At 36.4% G+C, this 26,768-nt stretch overlaps 2 protein-coding genes across 2 annotated transcripts in view; one reads left to right on the top strand and one right to left on the bottom strand.

Annotated features, from left to right (window-relative positions):
• LOC124154603 (ras-related protein Rab-44-like) overlaps positions 1-11,192 on the top strand; it is a 41,681-nt gene extending 30,489 nt beyond the window's left edge. Inside the window, exons 2-5 of the mRNA XM_046528442.1 lie at positions 3,293-3,539; positions 6,014-6,195; positions 7,375-7,518; positions 8,653-11,192. Of these exons, the coding sequence (XP_046384398.1) occupies positions 3,293-3,539; positions 6,014-6,195; positions 7,375-7,518; positions 8,653-8,796 (717 nt within the window). The 3' untranslated portion in view covers positions 8,797-11,192. The remainder of the gene's footprint in view (positions 1-3,292; positions 3,540-6,013; positions 6,196-7,374; positions 7,519-8,652) is intronic.
• A 3,808-nt stretch (positions 11,193-15,000) lies between these two features.
• Positions 15,001-26,617, bottom strand: LOC124154605 (E3 ubiquitin-protein ligase TM129). The gene is made up of 6 exons (XM_046528444.1): positions 26,380-26,617; positions 25,988-26,225; positions 25,665-25,895; positions 25,432-25,585; positions 25,205-25,344; positions 15,001-20,836 (listed from the first exon to the last, which is right to left on the bottom strand). Exons 1-6 carry the CDS (start codon positions 26,606-26,608, stop codon positions 20,665-20,667), a joined length of 1,164 nt encoding a protein of 387 aa, XP_046384400.1. The 5' UTR covers positions 26,609-26,617; the 3' UTR covers positions 15,001-20,664.
• Positions 26,618-26,768: the final 151 nt, after the last annotated feature.

The raw sequence follows: 26,768 nt of genomic DNA on the forward strand, positions 1-26,768 counted from the left end.
TTCAGAGCTCTGCTGTTGTAACACTGCCTCCCTTTATTTCTCTGATGCCGTCATCGTCCATACTTCTTCAACGTAGGGATCGATGTTAATGCTTAGCACAGAAAAGTTGAAGTAAGTTCTCTGGAGACATCTACGGGTGCAAAAGCGTTGTGATTTATCGATGACGTGGAGTTAAACGACTATTGCTGTATCAATGAGGAAATTACTTACGCTTCGTCTGTTTCTTTGGATTTTCAATTTTTCAAGGCTCTGTCGTCTATCTCTCGCCTCTTTTGACGCCCTGGAATCCGAAAAATAAAATTGCCATCATTCTCGCAAAAATAAACTTTTGGTTAAATTTCTTTTTAAACTGTATAACAAATACACATATGAGGCAGGAGATAAGCTTGTGATCGTATATGATAATGTAAGTATAAATTAAATTTTCTTTATTAATGAAGTAACCCTCAAGTTGAAAGAATTTCCCATCGTAAATGAAAAATTGAGAGGCTCTCTTTAAGAATGCTCTCCGTGACATTTCTGTGAACGCCGTGTACGCCATAAGAACAGAGGAAAAATGAAATGTATGATTGTTACATGATGAATGTTAATACATGTCATACGCTAAGACGAAATTTGTGATATCGTTATGATACCGAATCCATTTGGTTTGAATTTCTGTTTTTTTTTTATCTTCTAGAGCTGGCTTGAGCGTGATTTCTTCAGAATAGTTTTTCTCCTCCTTGTTTATATTTCCGTGGGATCTTGTCGGGGCAGCTTTGGGCCAGCGTATTGCCGATTTTATCGTTCATGCTTTGATATTTTGATCGGATCTCAGCGACTTAGCCTCTTACAGCCCCACAGAACGATTTTATGACCTACTTGACTTCCTAAATCGTGCCCCAAAAGTGTTTGTATGGAGTTAAAGGCGCTTGGCGTCAAAAGTGAAAGTGCACGGATTTTCCTCGTATTTGTAGCAATTGTTCCTCATTTTTTGAGCCATTCACCATGAACCAATTGACTGGGGATTATCTATTTAGTTTTTAGAAATCTAATATCTTCTCATCTTGCCACTTTGTGTGAAGTTTACATTAATGCCAATAAATATCATTTTAAATTCTTCTGAACGATTAATATTTTTATTATGATCTCTCTGAGTTATAATTGTTAATATAATGCCGGGTCCTGTAATTAGCTTCTTTCTTTCGTATCTTACTCCTTGCTTGGTTTCACTGGTAGAGAAAGCCTTACTTGCATGGAAAAATAACACTCCGACTTAATAAAGACCCATAATAATTCTAACGAGAGTTGCTGGGAAGTGATTTTCATTTTATTCTTCTACCATTAAGGCACTACTTCTGTTTATGTGTATTATGAATTGCGATATTTAAATTGTAAAGTATATTTTGTTTTCATAGATAATTAATGTTGAATATAAACTTCAATTTTATCAATTAGTGTAGTATTTTTGATGAGCATTTGTGCTGCGTGAGAAAGAGTAGAAAACACGTGTGGAGTGCGAATTAAGTATCACATATTTACGACTTTTGGATTTTCCAATCTAGTCCTCAATAAGTTCAATTTCGAAAGTTCTATTGAGAGGGAATACAGAAAATATTGATCTCACAATCACTTACTTCCTACTTCTTTCGTTAATAGTAAATGATTTTCAATGTAACCGATGTCGAATTATTTCAATTTTGAGCTCACGCGATATCTATATTATTTTTTAAGTTCTACAATGCTTTACTGTGGGTTTGTTTGAAATCAAAAGCTATCCGGTTTAAATACTTTTATTACGTATCTTATCAAGTATTTATCTGAGTTGTGTAAGGTTAAGCAGCATTGATGCATAAATAAATTATCAAAGGCGCATTATTAGTGATTAGCAATGACTTTGGAAGCCATAAAACTTATTAATATGGGCACAAAATACTGAAAATTATATAGTTAGCATAATATTTTTACCAAGCCACTGTGATGGACCAAACTAAATTAATTGGAATTGTCCGACCATACATTTTCCCTTTGTCTAATCTTTCGCTACTCTCTAGTTAATTTACTTTTTACGAATGATCAACCCTTTATCCATGTAGGTAATATTTCAGAAAGCCATGAGAAATCTGAGAATGTGTATCATAATTTTTTACAGTCAGGTTTACGATTTGTAAATATGCTGGTAGCCAAGATCTTAATTTTTCTTTGTGTGAGCCTATGCGTATAATTTTCTGTTTTATTTGGAAAATAATATGTAGTAAATGATTCTAATATAGTGTATGTTTCCCAAGATGTAGCTTGTGTTAGTTCTTTACATAATGGAAATATTCGACCATTTATTTCCCCAGTGAAGTAGAAATATCCGGATGAATGATAATCTTTGCGTGTTCAGTGTTATTCTTCAGTGTTCTCTTCGCGATGAGTTTGAAGGTGTGGTGACACCCAAGAAGAGTTGACGTCATCAGATGCGCTCGTATCGACGTAACAGCGTCATTGAATGGCTGTGGTATGATGTGAGTTTTTTTTTCAGAGTAATATTGAGTGGTTACCATTGAGGATGTTTTTATTGGGTGGAAGTGGATGGAAGAGTCTCAGAGTTTCTTTGAAATTAATGATATTGTAGGAGAGTGTAATTTTTCTCCAGCTTGAAGTCGTAATTTACTTCAGCGATTTGGTAAAAAGACGTGAAAATTCAGCGGAGATGTTTACGGGATACTCACCGCTTATAGACAAATATTGACACACGCGGCGCGTATCCCGTGAACTTCTCCACCGAATCAGTAGCGGATACAGAAAAAACTCGAGAGGGGGGCGCAAAAGATAACTTGAGTTACCTTTACTTTTGTCGTAGCAAAAAAATAAGTCACATGCCGAGTTTAAGAAAATTTGAATTTAAGGGATTATACGCACATACTAGACAATGCCATCTTATGATGTAAAATAGTTGCAATTGTGCTTCTGCAATGTTTGGCAATACGAGCGGCCACGCAAGGGGTGGGCGCGCCCCCCCCCCCCCCATCTGTATCTGCCTCTGCACTGAATCTTTATCTCACCGCGAAAGCGTACGCAATGAAGATACGAAAATCGATGACTGCCAGAAAATTAATTGTTGTCAGTTGAGTTAAAAAAGTCTCATCCTTCGGCGTGTTGTGCTCCACATTTGCCTGTCTTTTCTTATTCCTCGGTATCCCCTTCTTTCGCCTCCTCCCGATCCGTTCATTTAATCTTCATGCTGGAATATCGTCCTCACTTCTCATGCCACTTCACGTTCCATTCCACACACTGATCATTCACTCTCTTTGTGTCTTCCCGTCAGGCACTCGCCAGTGGGGGCGGCGGGGGTGCGGGGGCCATGTCTCCCGGCGGGGGCGGCAAGAGAGAGCACCTGTACAAGATCCTGGTCATCGGAGAGCTGGGAACGGGCAAGACGTCCATCATCAAGCGATACGTTCACCAGTTTTTCTCACAGCACTACCGCGCCACCATAGGTGTCGACTTCGCCTTGAAGGTCATCAATTGGGATGCGGACACGATCATCCGGCTGCAACTTTGGGACATCGCAGGTGAGTTTCTGTGCAAATCCTAGTGTGGCCTCTTAAAGGAGGACGCAAACATACCTGCTCGACCGTTTTTGATGACGATGGGTAGCTTAAAACGACTATGCTATCACCTTGAAATTGTCAGTTGTCAACATTGGCCTTAATTCTAAGTTAGGATATATGTATAACTATATTTTATATTTTGCTTTGTACAACATAACTTTTTAACTTCGACTAGTTTCAATTCACTGTATCATTTTCTTGACTACTCTGTAAACGTTGTTAGTTGACGAATAGAAGTTGTAGAAAGCAAAATTTGTTATTTTTCCTGGCCTCAAATGGAATTCTACATGGTTAAAGCCTTAACAGTTCAGTGTGATTCTAACCTAATACCTTCCTCTAACATGTTTTCCAACTTTGAAAAGCCATTCCTCGACCTCAATTGCATTGCAAATTTTAAAAATTCAAACATGTAAAGATTTGCCATTCGGTGAAAGGGTTGCAGGCGGAGGTGAATGCCCAATTTAAAAGGTGCGAGAAATACGGCATTAAGTTGAATCATGAGAGGACATGAATAACGCGGTTTTCTGAAACTTCGCGCGTGGCTCTATGAAAATGGCTCCGCGAGTAAATGATATAAAACATCTGACGGCCGCAAACTTGAGCGGGTCAAAACACACTTAGCAGCCAGATTATTGATGAGAGCATTGAGTTAGCTAGCAAAGAATTTCTTTGAGAATAGGAAAGAGCTGATAAGATGATTGTGTCGTTGAAAATAAAGAAAGCTTTGAAAGGGTTGATATCTAGCTTAGAACTTCACGGTGTGGAAAAGTTAACGCTCAGGATTCCGAGAAAAGACAGGAGGCTTTCGAGCTGTGGTCAGGAGTAAAATCTTTCCAACGGGAATCTTCTTTTTTGTAATCGGCTGGGGTCCTATTTCGCTCCGCCAAACTTCTTTTGAGGTGACATGAGGGGTAGTATGTAGAAGAGGGACAGATGAAGGGAGGAAACTAATAAAGGAACAATGGAGGGGGAGATGGTGAGAACATATTGGTAAGAGGATGTTAGAAACTATGGGGGCGTGAGGAGATGTTGCTGTAATGATGGATGATTGTTAGATGAATGGTAAAGGCGGAGGAAAAGATGAGAGTACCGGGGAACAGGCAGCAGGTTATAAGGAAAGACACTTGGTCGGGAGAAGGAAAGACGATGTTAAGGGCGTAGGGAGAGTGTGATTGGGAGAATGGCCCATGTGAACCTGACTCTATTACCTGTGATGATGATGACGTCTGCTATCGAACCAATCGTAATCTTTTTTCGTAGCTAAGGGAACGACGCAAATACTTTGAAGAAATGTACAATAGATCCCTCGTTTTATAAAAATTGTTAATAAAAGGTGTTTAGCATCAGAAATTTGTGTAGGACGAAGCTTTGGGATTAATATAATTGAATTCTTTGGGCCCCGTGACCTCGTTCCCCGGTAGAGTTCGGAACATCGAAAGCTGACTGATGATTGGAAGAAAACTTTTCTCTTTTTTGCAGTCCCCTTGAATCCATAATAATCGGAGGTAATTTTCTGATTGAAGGTTGTTTACATCGATCGTTACATGCATCACCACGGCCTGTTCTCCTTTCCCCTTAGAATTTCCGATGTAATCAGCAGCAGGGCGTATTTTCTTCATTGTAACCATCAACACTATTCTCTTCCTCCCCCGCTTACCCGACAGCTTTCCCTGTCATGATTGGAATCCACCACCTAAAATGTGTAATGACTCATTGGGGACTCTTGGACCCCTATGTTATGTGGGTTGCCTACGTCGTAGGGTTTTCATGTATTGAATGTTGCATATGCTTGAGGATACGTCGGATCGAAGTCTACGGGATTAGAATCGTTGCCAGGATTTCGGCCTCCCCTTTCCATCGTTTCGTCATTAATAGTTCTTATTATATTTTTGAAAAACCTTTTCTACCTGCCTATAACTTAGGTTGTCAACACCCAGCCTACCCAATGTATAATATTTTAGTGCATTATTTTCCTCATTATCATTACTTTTCTTGGCCCAGCAAATTAGCTCTTATCAGGTACAGTGATACGAATAAAAATAATTGCCATTTTTATATTTTCCCCAGTAAGTGTTATTAAACAGAAATTTTATTTAATGTAGATATATTTACTGAAAATTAGATGAAAAATATTTTTGTCAATTTTTTCCAATTTTTTCCATCCATAAGTCCTAGCTACTTCTAAGGAAGGTGTAAAAACTTGCATTTCCAGGATATTATTCGAAAAATAACTGGAATTTTGTGAATTTTCTCCTAAATACCTTGGACTCCTTGTTCATTAAAAACATTTGCAGTTTTTTCTACAAATTAAGGAATATTTTTCTATGCTCTGCTCATGAAGCAAGCCATGGGGTATAATGTAAATACTGCTCATTTACTATGGTGAAATTAGTATACTTTGTGTCATACTTATCTAAGATTTATTTTTTTTCTAGGCCAAGAACGATTTGGAAACATGACCCGGGTGTACTATAAGGAAGCAGTTGGAGCTTTTATTGTATTTGATGTGACCCGTTCAGCTACATTTGATTCAGTTGTGAAATGGAAAGTAGATCTAGATTCTAAAGTGCAACTGCCCGATGGAAGTCCTATCCCTTGTGTACTATTAGCTAACAAGGTAAGCTAATTTTAGATCCATCATTGAAATTGTACAATTGTACCTGTATGTATATGATTAGAATGTAAACTGCTGAAAAGAAGCCTCCCAACAGTTAGATTGATTTTTACACCCACTGAAAATCTTTAAACTCATGAAACTATTGATAGTGAAAAACACTTTGTTACTTCGACAAAAATCACAGTTTCTATTTTATTACCGGTTTCGGCTATTACACCATTTTCAAATACATCTATTTGAAAATGGTGTAATCATGTATTTCAAAATGGTGTAATAGCCGAAACCGGTAATAAAATAGAAACTGTGAATTTTGTGGAAGTTACAAAGTGCTTATCATCATTAATATGGAGCCCTTCCATCACGTAAAAGCTTCAAGTTTCGATGTAAACTCATGAAACTACTACTTACCATAAACCACTCTCTTACTATCCCATGTAATGTGGAATTTTCCAATGCAGCCCAATTCTTGTTGCCAGTTTGACTAGACTTAATGGCATTACTATTTAAACCTTTATTCCCATTTAGTAAACACTAGTAATGTTTTATCCAGTGTGTAGTATATTAATTTATGCATGCACTGTAACTGAATGAGCTAAGTTGATGTTCTTGAACTCTGCCCTTTCCACTGCATGTGACGAGTAGGTTTCTGGATAGTGAGCAGCAGTGAAAGGGTTAATAGGCACCGTGAATTTCTCGTTGACTTGCTTGTTAGCCCACCATCATTTTTATGAGATGTATGTTAGTGCTTCTGACTACTTTTCCTGTGTGCCTTTTGCAGTTATGAGACTATTGCTGTTTGTTCGCATCTTAGGCCAAGTGAGATACCCAAAAAATTACATGTCTCTAAGCTGTAGGTTTTAATTTCTTAGTGGAGAGTTGTGTGTTAGTAATCTCTTCGTTTTCATTTGGTTGTATTATTTACCTCTGGCTGGCTTGATATTGGAGGTAATAAAACTCGACCATAATTATAGTGGCTCATTCATTATTATGCATTATTTGTGTTTCTTCTTTGATTTATTATCCTTCAATGTGTGTTTAGCCTAATAGGACTCTGGGGCTTTATCTTTCAGAACTTGTCTAAATGTCTTTAGATACCTATGTCTTAGTACTTACTCTTTCTCATGAAGGAGATTTGCGTGAAGGTTTTTATTTAAAAATTTGTTTCTTTATACATTTCAGTGTGACCAGCAGAAAGAAGGTGTAGTAAACAATCCAGCAAAAATGGAAGAATATTGCAAAGAAAAGGGTTTTTCGGGGTGGTATGAGACATCGGCCAAGGAAAACATCAATATTGAAGAAGCTGCTAGGTTTCTAGTCACTAAGGTAGGTGTAGTTATGACTTACGTTTCCACAGTTTTTCTCTGAAGGCAATAAATCATCAAGGGTGGAACTGAAACTTTTTACGCTTGGATTTTACACTCCATTATCAGAATGATGTGCATATTTGAATGCTAAGAGAGAATCAGAAAATGGAATTTTTAAGGTCATCAATTTCTGTGCAAAAATGTTTGATTGTGTGGTTGCGATGTTTGCATCATTTCTTTATTTGAGTGGAACACTTTGTGGCATGTTACTACTAATCTAATTTCCAATCAAAAAGAAAAATCTCATATCACTTGTGACTTGGCTCAATGTTGTGCTTGAAAATTAAACATTTCTATGTGAATAAGCAAAACCATTTTAATACCAGGTAGACGTTGATGAAAACAATCCCTGTTTCAATAAGATGTAGAGATGTTGTGGAACTTGCATTTACTACAAATCTCTGAATCCTGGTTTGCTTACAATTACAGTCGAACCTTGCTTTATGATATTAACGCACTCCAGAGGACTAATTGTATAGAAAATTCCATCGTGCATGTAATCGGCTGTATTTCCTGATGAGGAATCAATTTTAAGAGCATTACAGAATGTAAATGTTCTATGTTATTTAATGTGTTTAATTGGCAAATACATCAGTTTTAGGATCTCATTATTGATGACAAATTGTGGAAGTGGAAACAAAATTAGCAAAATTTTTAATGTTAATAAGTGCAAGCAAAATCAGATCAGATTGTTCTCTGAATCCATTGTATGTCGTACCATTGTTAAGCAGAGGTCCCCTGTATATACTAGAATGTTAAATTTTTTCCATATTAAATACATGTATCTGTACATAAAATTGCTGTCAATACATATTTTCTTCCTTTAATAAGTTGGTGCTGTAGAAAGTGTAATGTCATGAAAAGAGTTTCTGCCAATTCATACAAATCACAGGAAGGATGCATAAACGGCATCTTGTTTGCAATTTTGCTTCTATGCCAATGTTTTTCTTCCAGTTTCTTTTTGCTGATTCTTTCATTGGGATGAAAACTTTAGTGTTCTTGAGTGTAGAAACTCCAGTTAGTGAACATAAGTGTCTTGACTTGAGCACCTTCATTCCCAATAACTAATGAGGATTTGATAATTTCTTTTTAGATTCTTAAGAATGACAAACTGACTGGTATGGAGGGTGCAAAGGATTCCGATCGATTTGCCCTGGATGGGAACAGCTCAGGGGTGAATGGCAGTGGAGGAAGGGGAAGCAACGGACGACAAGAGAGCAAGTCTTGTGCTTGCTGACGCAGCTGTGAGATAGTGCCTCTCTTGGTTACTCATTCCAAGGCTTAATTGGCATGGTAAAGATTATGCACTTCAAAGTGAAATATTTATATTGCCTGGGCCAGCCCCCCCATGATCAAATGGGTACAAATTTTGCTTTTGAGTGTGGAGCGGGATGTCAAAAGAGGGGAAGGTTCCATGTCAAGAGCTTCATTGGATATTTTGTGAGAAACTGTGTGAGTTGCCTGAAGTGACTCTTCCCTGCGTGGTATCCCTGTTATTTTAATGTATTTTAAGTAAGTGATGTGTCATATGAGATGCAAAAATTGATGTTTTCAATTCAAATTTTAAGATATTATTTTCAACATTCCACAACCATGCATTAGAAGTTGCCCATAGCATTGACTATTTTATAGCTACCTTAACTCTAGTTTTCAATTACTTCTTCATACTTAAGTACACGAGGCAAAATTGTAGATATTTTTATACAACTTATGGCTATGGATGCCTTCTGACATATCATTGGCATTTATAGTGGCTGAATGTTAGTACAGGTGACAGTGTTATTGAATTTAGCTGTAAGTTGCCTTAATACCAGCATGCTATACATAGTGCGGTCACCTAAATGTTATCTTTTCTCAAACAAATAACTGTGGCTGTTCTGTGACTTGAGCTGTATTCATCCAATTGCAAGTTTATAGATGATGGTAGCCTGCTGAATATTTCAGAAGTGGTGACTGCTACTTTCCTTTTTATAACTTGCCATAATACACATGAAGAAACTACTCTTAATTTAACTCACATAACTCACATTCAGGCTTGCTCTTATTTTATTCAAATTGAACATCATTTATTTGTTTATATTTGTTACATTTATTTTAGTCTTATGCTAAATTAAACTTGTTGATCAGTCATTTGTTACACACCTCATCTGCTCCAGTGTTAGGCTAGGTTTACTTTTATGCAGTTATTTTTATTCTTGAGTCTAGTCTTTTTGAGCACGAGGTTTTTTTTTTCAAATTTTAAGAGTATGTTTCATCAGTGCTTACTAAGGTTTGCGTATCTAAATGCTCTTTTAGGTTCTTTGTAAATAGGTTAGGGAGAGTTAACAAATTCATTTTATTATATGATTTTTTAAGTAAATCACATAGTACTGACTGAATGACTTTTACACGTACAATTCATCAAACTTTGCATTTAAATTGGTTTTATTTGGATGAAAATCACTTGTCAAGTCCAGCTGAGAGTCAATATGAATTAAGCAAGTAACAGCATTCAATATGACCTTTTTTGTAATTATGAGGCCAACTGGTCAATTAAAAACCCTTTCACTATCCAGGTAATAACTTCGGGTTCTTTGACATTTTAAATGATAGTGAGTACTGATGCTTGACTTGTTAATGAGGTCGAACCTGATGTGATTGCTCAATCATAATTCATTGTCCAGGAGCTCCCAGAAACACAATAACATAATTAACTATATTATTATCCCGTTATATTTGAATAACTAAATACCTGCATTGGTTTCTTTGTATGTATATAATTTTTGGCTGGATAAAACTGGTAGTGAAATTTTTCATTGATAACAAAGTTCCATTATGTACAGGCATTGAGAAAATGGCTGAATAAGTTTACATTCCACTTCAGAATTGTACATTTAAAAAATAGCTTTTATTGGTTGCTTTAAATTAGGGATAGGTACTCTAATAAAAGGAATGTATTTTATTTAGTTTGTGTGCACATCTGTTCATGAAGTTATCTTGCGTGTACTTCAAGATAGCAAAGATGGTGTTTCACTGCCAAAAATTGACTGCAAGTGCAGTTGCCTATAAATTTTAATTTGAGCTGATTGCAGAGTCATTGCTGTGCCTTGTGCTTGTTGAAAGCTTATCCCAAAACCACACATTAAGAAGGATTTTCCTAAAATTATATCTGCCTCAGCTTTTAAAGTATGTTTTATTATTTTGAAATACTTATGTAGATTTCATTAGGCAGCTGTACTGAGTATTGGGGAATGCTGATATTTCAACAGCCAAATTCCACAATTTATTTTTATGCGAGGCTGAATATTTTAAAACGTGTCAGGTGAATGGAGAATTTTGATAATGATCATATTTTTTCAGTGCTGAGAGATTGTCCTTAATTGCTAGATGTATTATAAGTGTATCGTTCTACCTATCAGATTTTGCTTGGTGTGTAATAGCTCCACATGAGTGTTGATGTAATCATGTAAGAATTGAGTACCTTTGTCAGTTTTATAAAACATTTTCATGAACTGGATTTTAGTTGTGCCAATTTGTTAAAAACTTGGTGCCAATTTTTTACACACAATTTTGAGTGAGTGTTGTATAATTTGTATATTATGTGCCTGTGTGAATGAAAAATGAACTCTAATAAATTGTGACTGTTTTACTCTCCTCAGAGCATTATTATTGGCTGCTATATCTAACTATTAGTGTAAATACACCTACAGTTGTGATAACAGTTATGAAATGGCAATGGGCTCATTCACTCAGACCCTAAATCGTCATCATCATCACTGGTCAACAATCCTAGGATTGGTTTGACGCAGCTCTCCACTCAGTTCTCCCATCAGCTAATCTTTTCACTCCTACGTATTTCTTCTCTTTCACATCTCTCTTTACTTGTTCCATATATTTTGTAATCCATTTAAAGAGTACTGTAGAAGGAATGGAAAGATGATTTACGATGGAAAAAATCTTCCCCACGAAGCTTCATCCTATAAATTTCAAATGAGAAAATGCAAAAAAATGCCTCCCAATTTCCATGAGATTGGGACCTCATTTAGAGTCCTGGCTCATTTTCTTGCTTAGGGAGATCCTTACGTAAAGGGAAGAAATTACTCACCAAAGTGAATAAAAACAAACCACACTATAGTGCTCGCAGAGTTTTTTGTGCACTAGAGAGTTTCCCCGAGCCCAATTGCCCCTGGTAGAGGCACTCCGATAGGCTGCCGGCATCCAATATCATAAACTGGTTCTTGACTCGGTATACGCCGGGTATGAAACTTCCAAAGTGGCAGTCCGAAAGAATACCCGAAAAGCAAACACAATGCTGCTTTAAAAAAGAATGAAAATACACAAATTCTGGGTAATTATCATAAATGTTAATATTTATACCACTGGAAAAGAATTCACCCAGCTATGTTAAATTCAGTACAGCTCGTCACTCGTATTTTCATCATTTAAAGTGAGCTAAATCTGGTTCTAAACTGAATGCCAAAGCTATTTGAAAAATCTGCTGCAGTATTTAATGTCCCTTTTTAATTGGTTATGATCTTTTCGGTAATATATATTGTCATTAGTATAACTATGAAAGTAAAACTTACTCATATCCAAATCCTATGAAGTTGTATGCATTGCAAATAATGCCTTTCATGTCTTCAAGTAGTCTTTGTGAACCACTTCTTGACCCACCAGGATGGTAACAGTAATTTATCCTCTACGACAAGAGTAGGAGGTGAGATTCTGTCTTAAAAGTGCAGGAGACCCTTATTTACCCATTCCTTCATTAAAGCTTCAAGGCAGGCCATGACATCCTCTAAGTGGTCTTTACCTCACTCTACTACTAGCATGGAAGAGTATTTTTTGCACCTGGATGAGGCTCTATCAAGGTTTAGGGTTTGGAAGTGCATGAAATTCTGGATCAACTCGGGAAAAATTCCAGCTCAAAGCTGTATTTATTTTCGTACATGATAATACAAGTTGATCATAGAGGAATGGTATTTGAATAGGATTCAAATGAAAACAGAATTATGTAAAGTTTATGTTTTCTATTTTTCAAATTAGTCATCTCAATCATTTTTTTTTTCATAATAGGGTGGTTTCCTATATTTTTTTTATTGCCTGAATTGAAAGATTATTACTCCTGGAGTACGAATTACACGCTAATAGATTTTTAAATGACGATATCTATTTTTCGCGATTAAATGAAAAGTGAAAAATTTAAAGTGTGCAAGAACACGATGGCTAAGTATGAATGCTGGGAAAACTCCGTGTGACGTCGTGCCGCAAGTGAGGTGACCTTGGGGCGAGGCTTTGAGTGCTGATACGACGCAGGATGCTAGCAGGTAGCAGAGTACCCTGCTAGTTGGTAGCGCTTGCCTTAAGTAAGGATTATTAATACCACGAATCGAAATACCACTTATCAAACGAAGAAAACTTTCCGACCTAAGCCAGTTTTAATAGGTGATTATTAGGACATGTTTCCCTGAGCTCTGTGCCTCATGCATGCATTGGTAACCTCAGACGATGTAAAACTCCTATCTACTCGTAAAGAAACTAGGTCCCTGTGACATCACATGGAGTGGTATTGCATGGGCACCAATCTGGCCTTTTTCAAATGAAGATATAATTGACCATTGCCATTAGTCTAAACCGGTATTTCTAAAACCAAATACATTGTATATTATGAATATACTAATGGTGGGTAACGAATCGTAATGAATGCATTTCGTTTCTATGATGAAGGAAACTACCCTATTAATAAATTTCAATGTGTGCATCCTTAGTCCCTTGACAAGAGAGAAACCCAGAATCAACCTTAGCCTACTCCTAATGAAAGGGACCATAACCTGCATCATATCCGACGGACAGAGTGCTGTACTTGAAGTTGTGTCCTCAAGACTTTCAAGCAGGGATCAGACATTCTCTGAAAAATCACTGCCACCATATCCCTACTATCTTCCTCTCAATTACTAAAACTGCAACATTCTCATATAGTCACCCTGTACGTAAATAACTGGTTAAGGAGATGGGAGCTAATCGGATAAAGGAGCATATCAGACTCTGTGATGGTTTCCAATAGTGTGCATGGGGCATTTTAGCTGTAAATCAATTGCAGAATTCTAAGTTCCAAAAATGAATGATTGCTTGCACCTTGCTCCCTCTTTTGCAAAGATGAGTCAATTTATTACTTTCTTGTGAATTGATATAATTTTTACCACCTCATTGTTGTTGAAGACTTTCGTTAGAATTTTGTCATTATTCCTTTATGAAATTTCATCAAGGACATATTTACTAATAATGAACCCCACTTCCAAACTTTCCGGATGAGTTATCATTTCATTTGAATTTAAAGCATTAGGTTACATTGAATAGTTGTGCAATACACATACTTCCCCCTTTTATACCAAGATATTTTAGGATAGTCTTTGAGTTTAACCCTTATTTATGTGTGTGTTTGGTGGGATGATTATTTTATTTTATCTTACAACATTAACATATTTTCTTTCCATGCCACAGCTTATTTTTACAGCATTACTTGGTTTCATTTAACCTCTCCGATAAGTATATGCTGCTTCCACATCTTTTGCCGCCTCCTCTCCCAGCAAGATTCTCTTACCACCCAGACTCTCTTACTTCCATGATCATTTTTCTCTCTGTGCTTCTCGCCCTCTCCATCAATTTTAATTTAACATTATTTTGGATAGTTGCAAATTTTATCTTTAGTTTGACTTTAGCCATGCAGATGTATGTACTGGCAATGGTGAAATAAATTTATTGTTATTATCCTCCTCCAGACCCACATCTCTAATGTCTCCAGCCTCTTCTCACCCTCCTTCCTCAGCATTTATGTTTCCAGCTCATAAACCATTATGCTCCACAGCACTCATTGCAGCCTCATGTAAAAATTTCTACTCAATGAAATTTGCATTAACTCTCTTCTACCCCATTCTATAGCTACTTAAAACCACTGAGCAGGACATCTACCTCTACCCGCTGAAACTATTCTTCACACAGATTTTTCTGCAAGTCTCTCTTGCCTCCTAACTTAACGATCGTAAATGATTGCTATTTCCCCACCCTTCTCCTTGGCTCTTTATCCATATTCTTCCACTGCCTCCTTTCTCATATGATCCATGGCTTCTCAGTTCTTTTGCTACTCACTCATCCAATGGACTTCTCTGCCCCTTTCATAACTTCCACATCAACACTCACCCATACTTTCTCAGCAGTCTCTGCATCTGTGAGCATACTGATATCGACTATTTCCTGGTACATATTCCTTTCTCTCAGTCCCTATAATCCCCAAGACAAAGTGAGCTGCATTTTTACAATGTAAGCATATATTTCACTGTTTTAAATATTGTTTGCCCGAGGAAAATAAGGCATCTCCCTTCACAAAAGGTTCAAATGACCAAATCGGGAATTATGTACTACAGTAGAAGATCGTTAATGAATAAATGGATCACGAGAGTGTATATGGATGTTCTCATTATAAATTTATTTTATCACAATACACATTCATGTAAGTATAACTTAGCATCAATATGTGGCTAAGTAGTCTTGTTCAGACACATCAACCATACATTAATTTCGTGGTTGATGTAACTTTTAAGTAAATACATTGGGAAATAAATGAGTGCTCTTTAATGACAATTTACTGTGATTAAAAAGGAATCAACAAATACTTAAAAAATACTTATCAAAAACTTAAACAGGTAAAATAAAAGTACATAACTATATTTTTATCCTACAACTAGCTTGACCTTTTAGGCAAATATAACAGTCGGTTCCTCTTTGAGAGACATTATTGCTTTCAATTCCGGATACCCCGGAACTACATCACACAAGTAATCAGAGAGGGATGGTATCTTTGTTTCAAACAACTAATCTACACCAAGTTCACATAAAATGGCTACACGGAATAGATCTATTGTAGTTTCAGACAACCATACAAAAATACTTCACCGATCAAGCATTTTAGAAAAGAAATTAATCAATTATGTATATAAGTATGCTGTAACTATCCCATCCAATTCAAAATTGTCAAGGTGATGTTCACTCATTGAATATTTAGGTAAGCTTATTCATACAGCAAATCTAAAGAATGCATGTACATAGAAAGGACAATAATAAATTCAAGCTAATGCTTTGGCTATTCTTGCTTTGTCCTTCCTGAATACATACCATTAACAGTTATTGAGAGATCAAACTTGGGAAATGTGACATTAGAATAATATTAGATCTTTCAGTGCATCAAATAAACTGCATTCAAAACTTGAATGAGCCAAACACCAACACAATTAATAGAAAAATGCAAAATTCCATGAGGATGGGTGGAAGACCATTAACTTAAATCATAGTTATAATTCTAGCATTGACTTCTTCTATTTCAATGCTTGATTCAATGACTAATAACTCATTATTCCGCTTATTCTCTAAATTTGAAAAGCGTCATAAAAAATTCAAAAAAATAATTAAAATAGTACATGACCGTTGGCAATTCCAAAGAAAATCTTTGTTGTTTCAAGCTCAAGTCCATCCCCGTTTAAAGCAGCATATTTATGTAATACACTGAGAGGATCTAGATAGGTTCATTCTTCATTTAAGAGTTACAAATACATAAATAAAAGAGCAAGAAGCAGAACTAAACAATACATGCTGAAATAAGTCATAACTCCCCCTTGAAATCAAGCTTCTTTTTGTATTTGAGGCACAAATATTCTAATTCAATGGAAAAATTTCTCTAAAAATTTTCACACAGACAACTGGATAACTACAGCATTACCATACTTCTTTGTGAGGCTTTTTCAGGATCAAAGGAAAAGATTTTCAGCAAAAAATTTTAAGGAAAATAATTCTTAGCAATCACTTTCATGGTTGAGATCTCCCACTGGAGTTCCTGATTTTGGAAACAAAGATTCTAAAAGGCCTCTCAAGTAGCAAGTTTTCAAGATAGAATTGAGTACTGAGTACTGAAATGACAACAGTTTCTCATCAACAGATGTGATGGTATCCTAACACGTATATGTGATCTGAGCATTTGGAAAATCACAAAAACTTAACAAGACAAGCATTAGTGCCTTATCTCAAAGTGCTCTGGCATTATCACTTATTTCATGAGTAATAAAGCATGGTCATAAACACAATACAAGGATGAAATTAGTAAACATGCAGTGATAGAATGTGAATTAATGAATAGAATTCTCAAACCTTCACTGAAATAATATACCACAATTATCTAATACATATTTCACAAGTTATGAAAATTGAATTATTTAAAGTTGGAATGTTGTCCCAAAAAAATTACAGTCTTTAGGTGTAGCAGTTTCCGCTTAATTTTATGATTTTGATAATAACTTTTAATTAGCTAACAATGATAATTTCTGAGACAGTAGAACCCCCAAATAAATTCCTAGCTGTGTAAGAAAATGATCACCTAGAAGTCCCATCCCAAGGCTTAAGATTAAGAGTAATACTCTTTAAATCCAACATATTGTTGAACAGCATATCTTAACTGTTCAACCCAAATTAAGGTCACAGTGGCAGATTAAGAGCAAGGGTGGTCCTACATAATTTTGGTAAAATTGATGGTAATACTTCAGGTGGCCCTCCATTGGAAGTTTTTATTTCACCAGTTTAATAAACAATAATTAAAAGTATTGATGATTATCTAAAAGCCAACTATCTACGCATGTCAAACCTCAGACACATTATCTCTGGGAGGAATTGCATACCACCAAGGTGCCACAGAAAGTGATGAACCACCCCTCCCTAAAATTGATGCCCTTAATCCACCCCTGTAAGGCCATTGAGTCTTAAAAATCAAATGCTTGATTGAAACCCTGCATGAGGGTCACATCCCTTGCACATCTTTTCCATTACTGTTTTTTCCAAAGGAAAAAACACATTCTTCTCCAATTTCACATAAATCTTGAACTAATATGATCATATGCATACATTCCAATTTCGTAATAGATCAGACACACTTAGATTGATGCTTACTGTATGTATTTAAAACGCTTTAATGATGGCTTAAGGAATGTAATACCCACAAGAAATACATAAGTAAATTTTCAGGAGGAATAATATTAGAGAAATGATGAACACAATTTAGGTTTTTCAGCAGTGTCCAATGATATGACGAAATAAACATGGAATGATAGTTGACTCATGAGTATAACGCATTAAAAAATCTTTTTTCCCAGGATATTTTCAGTACCCAATAGGATAATGGTCTTAATCCTAACTTTTCCCATAAGTAACTATTGCTTTGACCTCAGGATAGATTGCATCCACTTTGTTCTCGGTGCTAATTCTTAGATCCGGTTTTTAATCAAATATTTAATTTTCATAGTTTATACGATCTTAGTGAGGATATGAAAACTTCCTAGAATAATGCATCAAGTTATCTCACAGGCAATTGGTTCCATAAAATCTCTCTATTTTAAGCAAGTACAAAAATTAAGTTACACAGAACAAAAGTTTTCAAACTGGATTTTGCAAAATGATTACGCAACTGATCCATTTTAGCTTCGATTCCAATTCTGGTTCTTATCTCAAAAACTTGTGGGAGCAATGACCAAATTGGCCCTTCCCTACTTTCAACTATGAAATGAACATCAAGGCAGAATGCAACAAGCAATAGGATATACCCATTTGGTATCATTTATTCCCAATGATCGGCAATTATGGTTACCATTATCCTTGAAAGAATCAAGCCCAACGGCTAATGCACTATATTTCAATGCAAGAAATAGTATGAAAAATAGATACCCATGCACTACATGTTTAAGCAGTCACAAGAGATCTACCTGAAGAGTGTTAGGTGTAGAGAAAACATCAACTACAGGGGTTATAGTAGTATTGATGAAATGTTATCAGAGATGACACAATGACAATGATCATAGGGTTATTTCAGAGTAGAACCTGAGATATTTCAGTAGCCCCAATTGGTAGGTGTAAACAATAATTACTATTGATAGCACCAAAAATAATGTCACCACGCTACTTTCTTAAATTCATACAGTTAAAACAAAGCTTGTGAATATCAAATGTCAAAAAGAAACAGATTTAAGCCTATCATCATTACATATACAATTAAAATTCCTGACATTTCACTTACACTTCAGGCATTAGTATGTACATTAAAATTTAGGGATCACATGATGATTCAAAATTAGTTTCATGGTGCACATTAAGAATAAAATTTTAGAAGGTTAAACATTAACAAATGTTCTCATTCTTGTTTTTAATAGGCAAAAATACATAATTTCATATTAATTTGAATATTCTGAGATTTAACACTAGAATTTTCACATAGGAGACAGACTGAAAAATAGTTATCTAATTTAAATAGTACGTACATATGTACAGGCTCAATAGGCTAAAATTAAAACATACATTTATACAATTGGCAGAGGTGCACCCTCACCTTGATATCCTGTGCATTTATTCTAAAGATAACTCTCATGGCAAATCAGTAAGAGGCACCAAGACAAAATGTTGTCCTTAACCCCATTGGAGGGGAGCAAGGTTTTAATGGAGATGCAGAGTACACATTCAAATCTACTCATCTCAGAATTAGAAGCTGGGTCGAAATTTAACCTTTTGTCATACTTACTTCTTCCCAACTGATTGGGAAGCAAAAGTGCAATCATAAAAATTAAAAATATTTTATTTTCTTCAAAATTAATATTATTTTAAACAAAAAGTTGTAAAGGTCAATTGACAGTCTTTGAAGCTTAACATGAGGATATAACCTTAAGTATTTCTCATAAGTATACATTCCCACATTATATGATGAATAATTATAGCATAGCTGCTAATAAAAGTATATAAAATATAAAAATGCAGCAAAAAAGAATTATCATGAGTGAAAATAGACCTGAATAATATATGTAGTGAATAGTTCATGAGACAAAATGAGTCACATAATATAAATAAATGCCACATGTTAAGCATTTTTCACAGGCAGCTGGTACTAAAGAGAATCCTGTTCTTTCCAAAAGAGAGAGCCAGAGAAAATGAAGTCAAGTGGTCCTTGCTGACCAATATTTCAGAGCTCCACTACAGTACCATCAGTAAGGCAATTATGTGTCTATTCAACTAGGAGACTTTCTAGGAGGTTAGCATAAAGATGATTCATGTGTGTGCTCCTGAGGTACAAGAGCAACAGCAGAAATCCTCCATTGATGCTAGATGATTTTCAACATACATTTCCATGGGTTACCACTCAAAAAAACAATTCAATCTGAATTTTGATGCTTCTTTCAAGAGACATTCTTCAAACATTGAGCTGGTCAAAATCTTGGTATCCTCAAATTGAAATCATTTAAGAACAATGGAGAAAGGCTATCTTTTCTTGGTACTTAATCTCTGTCACGAAATTCAGGCAGCAGGAGTATCTTGATTCAGAGGAGATCTTGAGAAGATTATATCTTCACTTGACTATTACAATAAATTTTTCATTTCTATAGACACATTTTACCGCTACCACTTGGGCCTTTACACAACTATTGATTCAGCCAAAGATAGTAAAAATAGAGCTACGCAACCCATGTCTTAAGTCTCCCAACATGATTACACACCTCCATTCATTGGCAGAGCATATAAAAATTTTATTCAATTTAACTAATAACTGTACCTATTTCATAATACTATATGCTTGTATACTTTTCAAATAATCGAGGGTGATTCATAGAGATTTAACATTAACTCAGCATTTCACATTAAAAATCTCATACTTCACCAACACTAATACTGCATCCAAAGCTCTCTAGAAAAAATCAACACTCTTCAACAGGATCAAGAGCAATGGAACACCAAACCAAAAACTAAAAGAGCTATTCTGGCCCTAGGATTCTAGAAAAAAACATGAAATTTGTTTGGCAAGATATGCAGTTCCTACATCTCAATCATTAACACTTTATTTACTGGCATTATGAATGCTTCAGAGAGCTATGAAGCTGTCATGTATGACCTTGCAATTATTAGACTATTACAATATGCTAATAAAATAACCAAATTACAACTGAAATTGAAAACAAAACCTTCGTAAATTTTTTTCATAGATAAACTCCCAAAAATAAAATATTTTTTTCTGAAAATTTAAGTGTAAGTAATAAGGCACACTTGGAACCCGTCACGATGGTGTCTGTGAACTTCCCTCAAATCTAGGAGTCGAGGATTGAGATCCATTCTGATCTTCAATGAGGGAGACATCTAGGATGCAGAACGGGCTGCGACATGTGGGGCATGGGCATCTCGAACCCAACCAAGTCTCTGGATGATCCTGGTCTTGTCTAGAAGCAAACCTGGAATTTTTATAACATAAATTATCATAAAAATATTGATCCAAACTTATGATTTTGCTTTGGTAATGACAATTTTTCTAACTATACTATACCTAAAAAGTACAGACTGATTTAATTCATAAATATTCAAAGCAACACAACCTAGACACTCATCAGTTTTCTCCAAGCACACCCCATCTCTCAGCTTACCCTACACTCATCCTCTGGAGCATTAGCGACCCCCTCGATCCCACCACTGTACACAACTTCCATTCTCACATCTCAAAGGTGATAAATCAGTCAACAGACCCATAGACTGGGCAACTCAAACTTAGGTCCCAACATAAGTTTGGAAAGATAGGGCGAATGCAACGAGGTCAAAAAGGCAGACTGGGGGGAGATCATGTATAGGTTGGAGGTAGACGGTGGAGTTCAAGTTCAGTACCTAACACCTTTGTATAACTTGATCCACCATTCCCACGATAAACCCTTGACAGACCCAGGAGCAATTAAAATATTATAATTAAAACATATGTACAATTAAAAAAAACTAAGGTGTGATTTTCCCTCTCATAGTTATTCCTTAAAAAGGCATAGCATTACCGACAGAACATACTGAACATACTCTAAGCTGAAGCCTTTTGGGCTCCAGTTATGAAACTAATAACTTTTTAACATATTATCCAGTTATAAACTATGGCTTTACCATAGTTTACTACCAAGTTCCACAATATGCCAAGTTTCTCTTAATTGCAACCTACAGACCCATACACCTCAATGGTCATTACCACAAGCAGTGCATCTCATCAGAAGCAATAATACCAACCTAAGACGCCTTACAAAATTCACCATCTTTCAGCGGCTCAGTGAGTCATGGATATTGAATATGTTAGGGTGTTACGAGTGTGTTCTAAGAGATTATTGATTCTTGATCACATGAGAATTGCTATTTAGGGGCTGAGGGTGCATAATCTGAAGATGCTATGTAGCATGGCCAGTGAAGACATTTTACTGTCTTGAGACACCATAACACATAGAAAAGCCCAAAATCTTCTTTCATTACGGATGAATGGCACTAGAACTCAAAGCCTTTTAATGGGAGTGAGAGTAAATGACATTGTCACCAGCAAATATTACAAGGGAATTCATTCTTTGTACTCATATGAGCTCACTTTGAGAAGAGCTTGTAATCACTTATAACACATTGTCTTCGTCCGTCCACACTCATGGAACACTATTATTATCATAGCATGCTACCGATTAAGGTAAGTTTTGATGGAGTACTAAATAAGTAATCTGGGAGCCTCCCTTTCCTTCCAGCACTGTCTTCTTCAATTCACTGCAAGAACTAATCCCTTGCAATCCATCTAAAAATCCTAATCTCTTCCTTCCCCTCCCTCCTTTACCTTACATTCTACCCTCAAACACCGTTTTCAACATCCCCTCTCCGCTAAGTATGTACTCCCTACATCTGATATCTTCTGTCGCCTCCGTATCTCATCTAAAATTTGCCTCTCCTCACCCACCATGTTCAGCACTTCGTCTTTCCTCCTCCTTTCTGTCCATTTCACCTTCTCCATACCCACCAATCCTCCAGTCTTCTCTCCAGTCTCCTCCTTCCTAAGCGTCCACCTTTCCATACTGTAAATGAGCTACAATCCAGATCAAACTCTTCACTAACCTTTTCTTAAAAATCTTACAAAATAATCCTCTCATAAGCTCCTTCCTGTTCACGAATGCCTCCTTGGCTAATGCAATTCACTTCCTGATGTCCTTACTACTGTATCCGTTTTCCTCTAATGTGCTGCCTAAATAATTGAATTGCTCTACCTGTTTAAGTTTCTCCCCACCTACTTTTATCTTGAGTCTCACATTCCTCACTTGCGATGCTTTACAAAACCGCATTACCTTGGTCTTCTTATGATTAATCCTCATCCCATACTCCTCTCACCGCTCTTCTAGTGCATCCACTACAGCTTAAGGTCCACTCACTGACTGGCTGATGAGCACCTGATCATCTGCAAACCTTACAAATTTAAACATCATTCCTCCCACGTTCACTCCAGCTTCCAACTCGTCCCACACTTCTCTTACCATTTCCTCAGCATAAACGTTAAAAAGCAGTGGCGATAAAGGACAACCTTGTCTCACTCCCTGGCCACAGCTTGCCCACCCAGATTCTCCATCCGCTACCCTCACTTGCGCAGTCTGGGCCATATACAGATTACGAATCAGTCGCCTATCCCTCCAATCTACACCTTTTCTCTTGAGTATATCCATTAACTTTACCCATTTTACGCTATCAAATGCTTTTTCAAAATCCACGAAACAGGCATACACGTCTTGGTCATATTCTAAGTTCCTCTCCACCAGGGACCTCATTATTGCTATTGCGTCACGAGTTGACTTCCCTTTTCTAAAACCAAACTGCTCTTCGCCCAAATACATGTTTGCCCTCGCCTCCATTCGTCTGTTAAATATCCTCAGTACCACTTTTGCCGTGTGCGATATTAGACTAATAGTCCTATAATATCCGCATTCCACAGCTTTCTTCTTTTTCAGTTGCGGAATTAAAACCGTCTTCATGAAATCCTCCGGCCAACATCCCTCCTCATAGATCCTGCACACTATATCGAAAAACCTTTTCTTACTATCCTTCCCTAGATTCTTTAGGAGCTCACACGGGATATTGTCCACACCCACTGCTTTCCTAGCCTTCATATCACAAAGTGCTCTCTCGATTTCCGAATCTAAGATCCCCGACCCAAGATCTACCTCCTCCACTGCACTTTCCTCCTCTAACGTCATTCTCTCCGGCCTGTTTCTTCCATCATACAGATCTTCCACGTATGTATTCATTCCATCTACTCTGTAACTCTTCTCCCTCGCTTAGCAGCCTCCCATCTTTAGCCTTAACTTTTGACATGGCTTGTCCTCTTTTGCCGCCCAATAGTGAATTAACTTTGGTTTACAACAAATCTACCTCTCGTTCCTTCTGGAACTTTTCCATTTCCTCACACTGCCTTTTCCACCAAACCTCCCTTGCCCTCTTAGTTTCACGTCGTAATCGATTATTGAGTTCCCTACACTTTGAACACAAAAGGATTGTTATTATTTCCAGAGCACTGCCTCCTAATTTTGTACATCCAAAGCTCTAAGAATATGCACTACCTCTTTGAAGTAAAAATTTCCAACCAACAAGACCAATAATTTTGGGCCCAATCACCTTCAAAAAGACGTAGTAACATTGAAACCTGGGTTGTAATAAATTTTATAGCCGTAAAAAATTATTGAAGTATTTCTTTCAATATGGAAAAATTCCACTCCATCATACTAGAATCTTTGAATTTAATCTTTCCCTTGGTCGTAGGTTTAAATGCTTAGATGATCAGATTCAAAGGCCAAAGTAATATGAATAAGTTCCTCATCCTGTGATGATGCAACCTGCAAATTGCCTCAGTATGACGAACTTTTTTGCATTGAAGTTGCCATTTTCCCACTCCTCTAGCATTTGCTGCTTGCAAGTTAAACTATAAAGGCCGTTTTACACGGTACATGGAATTGCGTAATCTGACGTACGTGCGAAGGCGCAATCAAAATTGCGTCGTGTAAAGCGGTGAATTGCGAGAACACATGCGAGAATGCGTGGATGCGAGACGGCAAAATAGCCCCTGTTCTAATTTCGTTCATGCATTCGTGCAATTCCTCGCCATTTTAGAAATTAATGCAGCTCTAACCTGCGCAATTCCGTGCCCCGTGTAAAACGGCCTTAATGTTATTTCATAAAATATTAAGTCCAGCTAGGCAAAGAAAGCCCTAAGAAAATCTTTAAATTGCAATTCAAAATCGTGAATACCACATATTAGAACATTCATATAATGAATATTGATACAACAAAATTTTGTATTTACAAACATTTTTCTGCAGTCTCAACATGGAGTATGTAATTATGTAAAAGCTTTGTTACTGTAAATTTTTGAATTACAAATGATATAAAAAATAAGTCAGTTTTCATATCAATCGTAGAAAGTTGTGGAAATGAAGACAAGTGGAGGGAAGAACACACTTAGAGGAAATCACGTGAAGAATAGTACAACCATAGCCCTATGCTCCGCTGAAACTGATAGCTGGTCAAGGTAAAGACATTTAACACAAAATTATATTCTTGGAAATTGAGTTAATTGAGACCAGCATTCCTGGAATCAATGTTGGGAGAAATTTCATTGACAAAATATTCGTAGCATTCGCTCATAATTTCATCACAAGAACATTGACTGATGGTGAAATTAAATATCATATCGACTAATAGAGATACGACGCTAAGATTCACAGTAAAAAAATTGGTTGTAAAAGAAAGAAATGGGAAGTGAAGTAAGTAGGCTTATTCACCATTTTGCCATGCATTCGATGCACCACATAGGTCGGCAGTAACAAGCAACACAAGACCGCTCCCCCAGCACTGGAATACACCTTCTTTGCAGTTTAATCTCAGCAGGGGCTTGCATACAGCCAATGCATGGCTCAAACTCCTGTAAACATGCCATAAATTGAGAATAAAAATTATGAAGATAAAATGTAACTTAACAAAAAACGTTCAAATAGGAACGAAGTAATACCTCTGAAGAATGGAAGCGCTCATTGCTCATAACTTGATCACGGAAAACAGCTTGAAATTTGTCACTCAGTGTTTTGTGAATTACTACATTCTTCAAATTGACAATAGGCATCTGCAGTTTATCTTGAAGATCCTTAAAGTCAACTGCATTCAACCTAAAATACAGCTCATCATTATGTTTTCATCACTCTAATGAATATTTTCATATAAGAGGAAAAAATAGAAATTGCCTACCTTATAAAGAAAGGCTTTGTTCTTTCTCTACAACTTTGTACTTCTATGTTGAGGTACTGGGTGCTACCAGAGCTATCAGGCGACATAACATGATGGTCCGCCTCCAACAGTGCTAACGAAATGTCACTTTGGTGGGCTATTTCCATTTTATAGGGCATTAATTTCATAATCCAATTATCAGTGACCACGGTTTTCAAAACGTAACCGGTATTTATGCATGTTTTGTCAATTCTGGAACCGAATGTTAAAACCAATGAATAACTAACACCGTATAATAAGCAGTCACAATGATATGAACGTCTTAAAGACGAGACATTAAATACCTCCGGAATTCCACATTGATATCCGAAGCTACACTCTTCCAATTATTGGGTGCATTAGAATATCTTGATAAGGTTTTGGCAATTGGATGACCGCCCCAGTCATTCTTATACCACACCCAAACATGATAGCCTGCCACCAAAGGAATGACAGATGCAACTGTACTAAAGAGTACAAGCAAGGTGTTTTCGCGTACAAAAGAACCTGAGTTCCAACACTGAGTCAACCCTATGACGTATCCTAAGAAATAGATGTAAAGAAATTACTGAAACAAAGCACTCCAAGCAGTCTTCTACAAAAGCATTAAGAATATCAGGAACAAGTTAAATTATTCAGTAAGTTGACATATGATAATATGTACAGCGATTGGTATTGTACATAAGAAGAAACTCACCCAGTGGCAGGAAAGAGTGGCTTAACACAGTGGCAGAAGTCCTACGAATATTATACTGTATGAACTGTTCATTTTCACTTCCCAGCCATTTAGAGAATATATCCTGTACAGTAATTCCTGCTGAAACGAATGCACTCGGAGGAAAAATGAAACAAATAGAAAATAGTAAATAAAATAAGGTAAACGTTGAGAATGCAATGTCCCTCGAGAAGTATAAGGGGTCATCCATTTTTGTTGGGTATCAATTTCGTTTCTCACATGTTTACGATTTCGGAGTCACAGAGAAGCTTAAATATCATTTATTTTAATCTTATTTCGAATATTTCTTTGTATATAATTTTAATAAAAAATAAATATAATTTTATACTCCCAATATTCTTTAAATTTAT

Source organism: Ischnura elegans, chromosome 2 (assembly GCF_921293095.1).
Source record: "Ischnura elegans chromosome 2, ioIscEleg1.1, whole genome shotgun sequence".
In the NCBI taxonomy this organism is placed as follows: Eukaryota; Metazoa; Arthropoda; class Insecta; order Odonata; family Coenagrionidae; genus Ischnura; species Ischnura elegans.

What these genes read in the sequence shown, in the direction of transcription:
- LOC124154605 (XM_046528444.1), bottom strand. Translation starts at nt 26,608, where the DNA reads ATGGATGACCCCTTATACTTCTCGAGGGACATTGCATTCTCAACGTTT. An exon ending in ACAAAGCCTTTCTTTATAAG is followed by an intron (nt 25,586 to 25,664) that starts GTAGGCAATTTC and finishes GCTGTATTTTAG; the next exon opens with GTTGAATGCAGTTGACTTTA. An exon ending in ATCGAATGCATGGCAAAATG is followed by an intron (nt 20,837 to 25,204) that starts GTGAATAAGCCT and finishes TAAAAATTCCAG; the next exon opens with GTTTGCTTCTAGACAAGACC.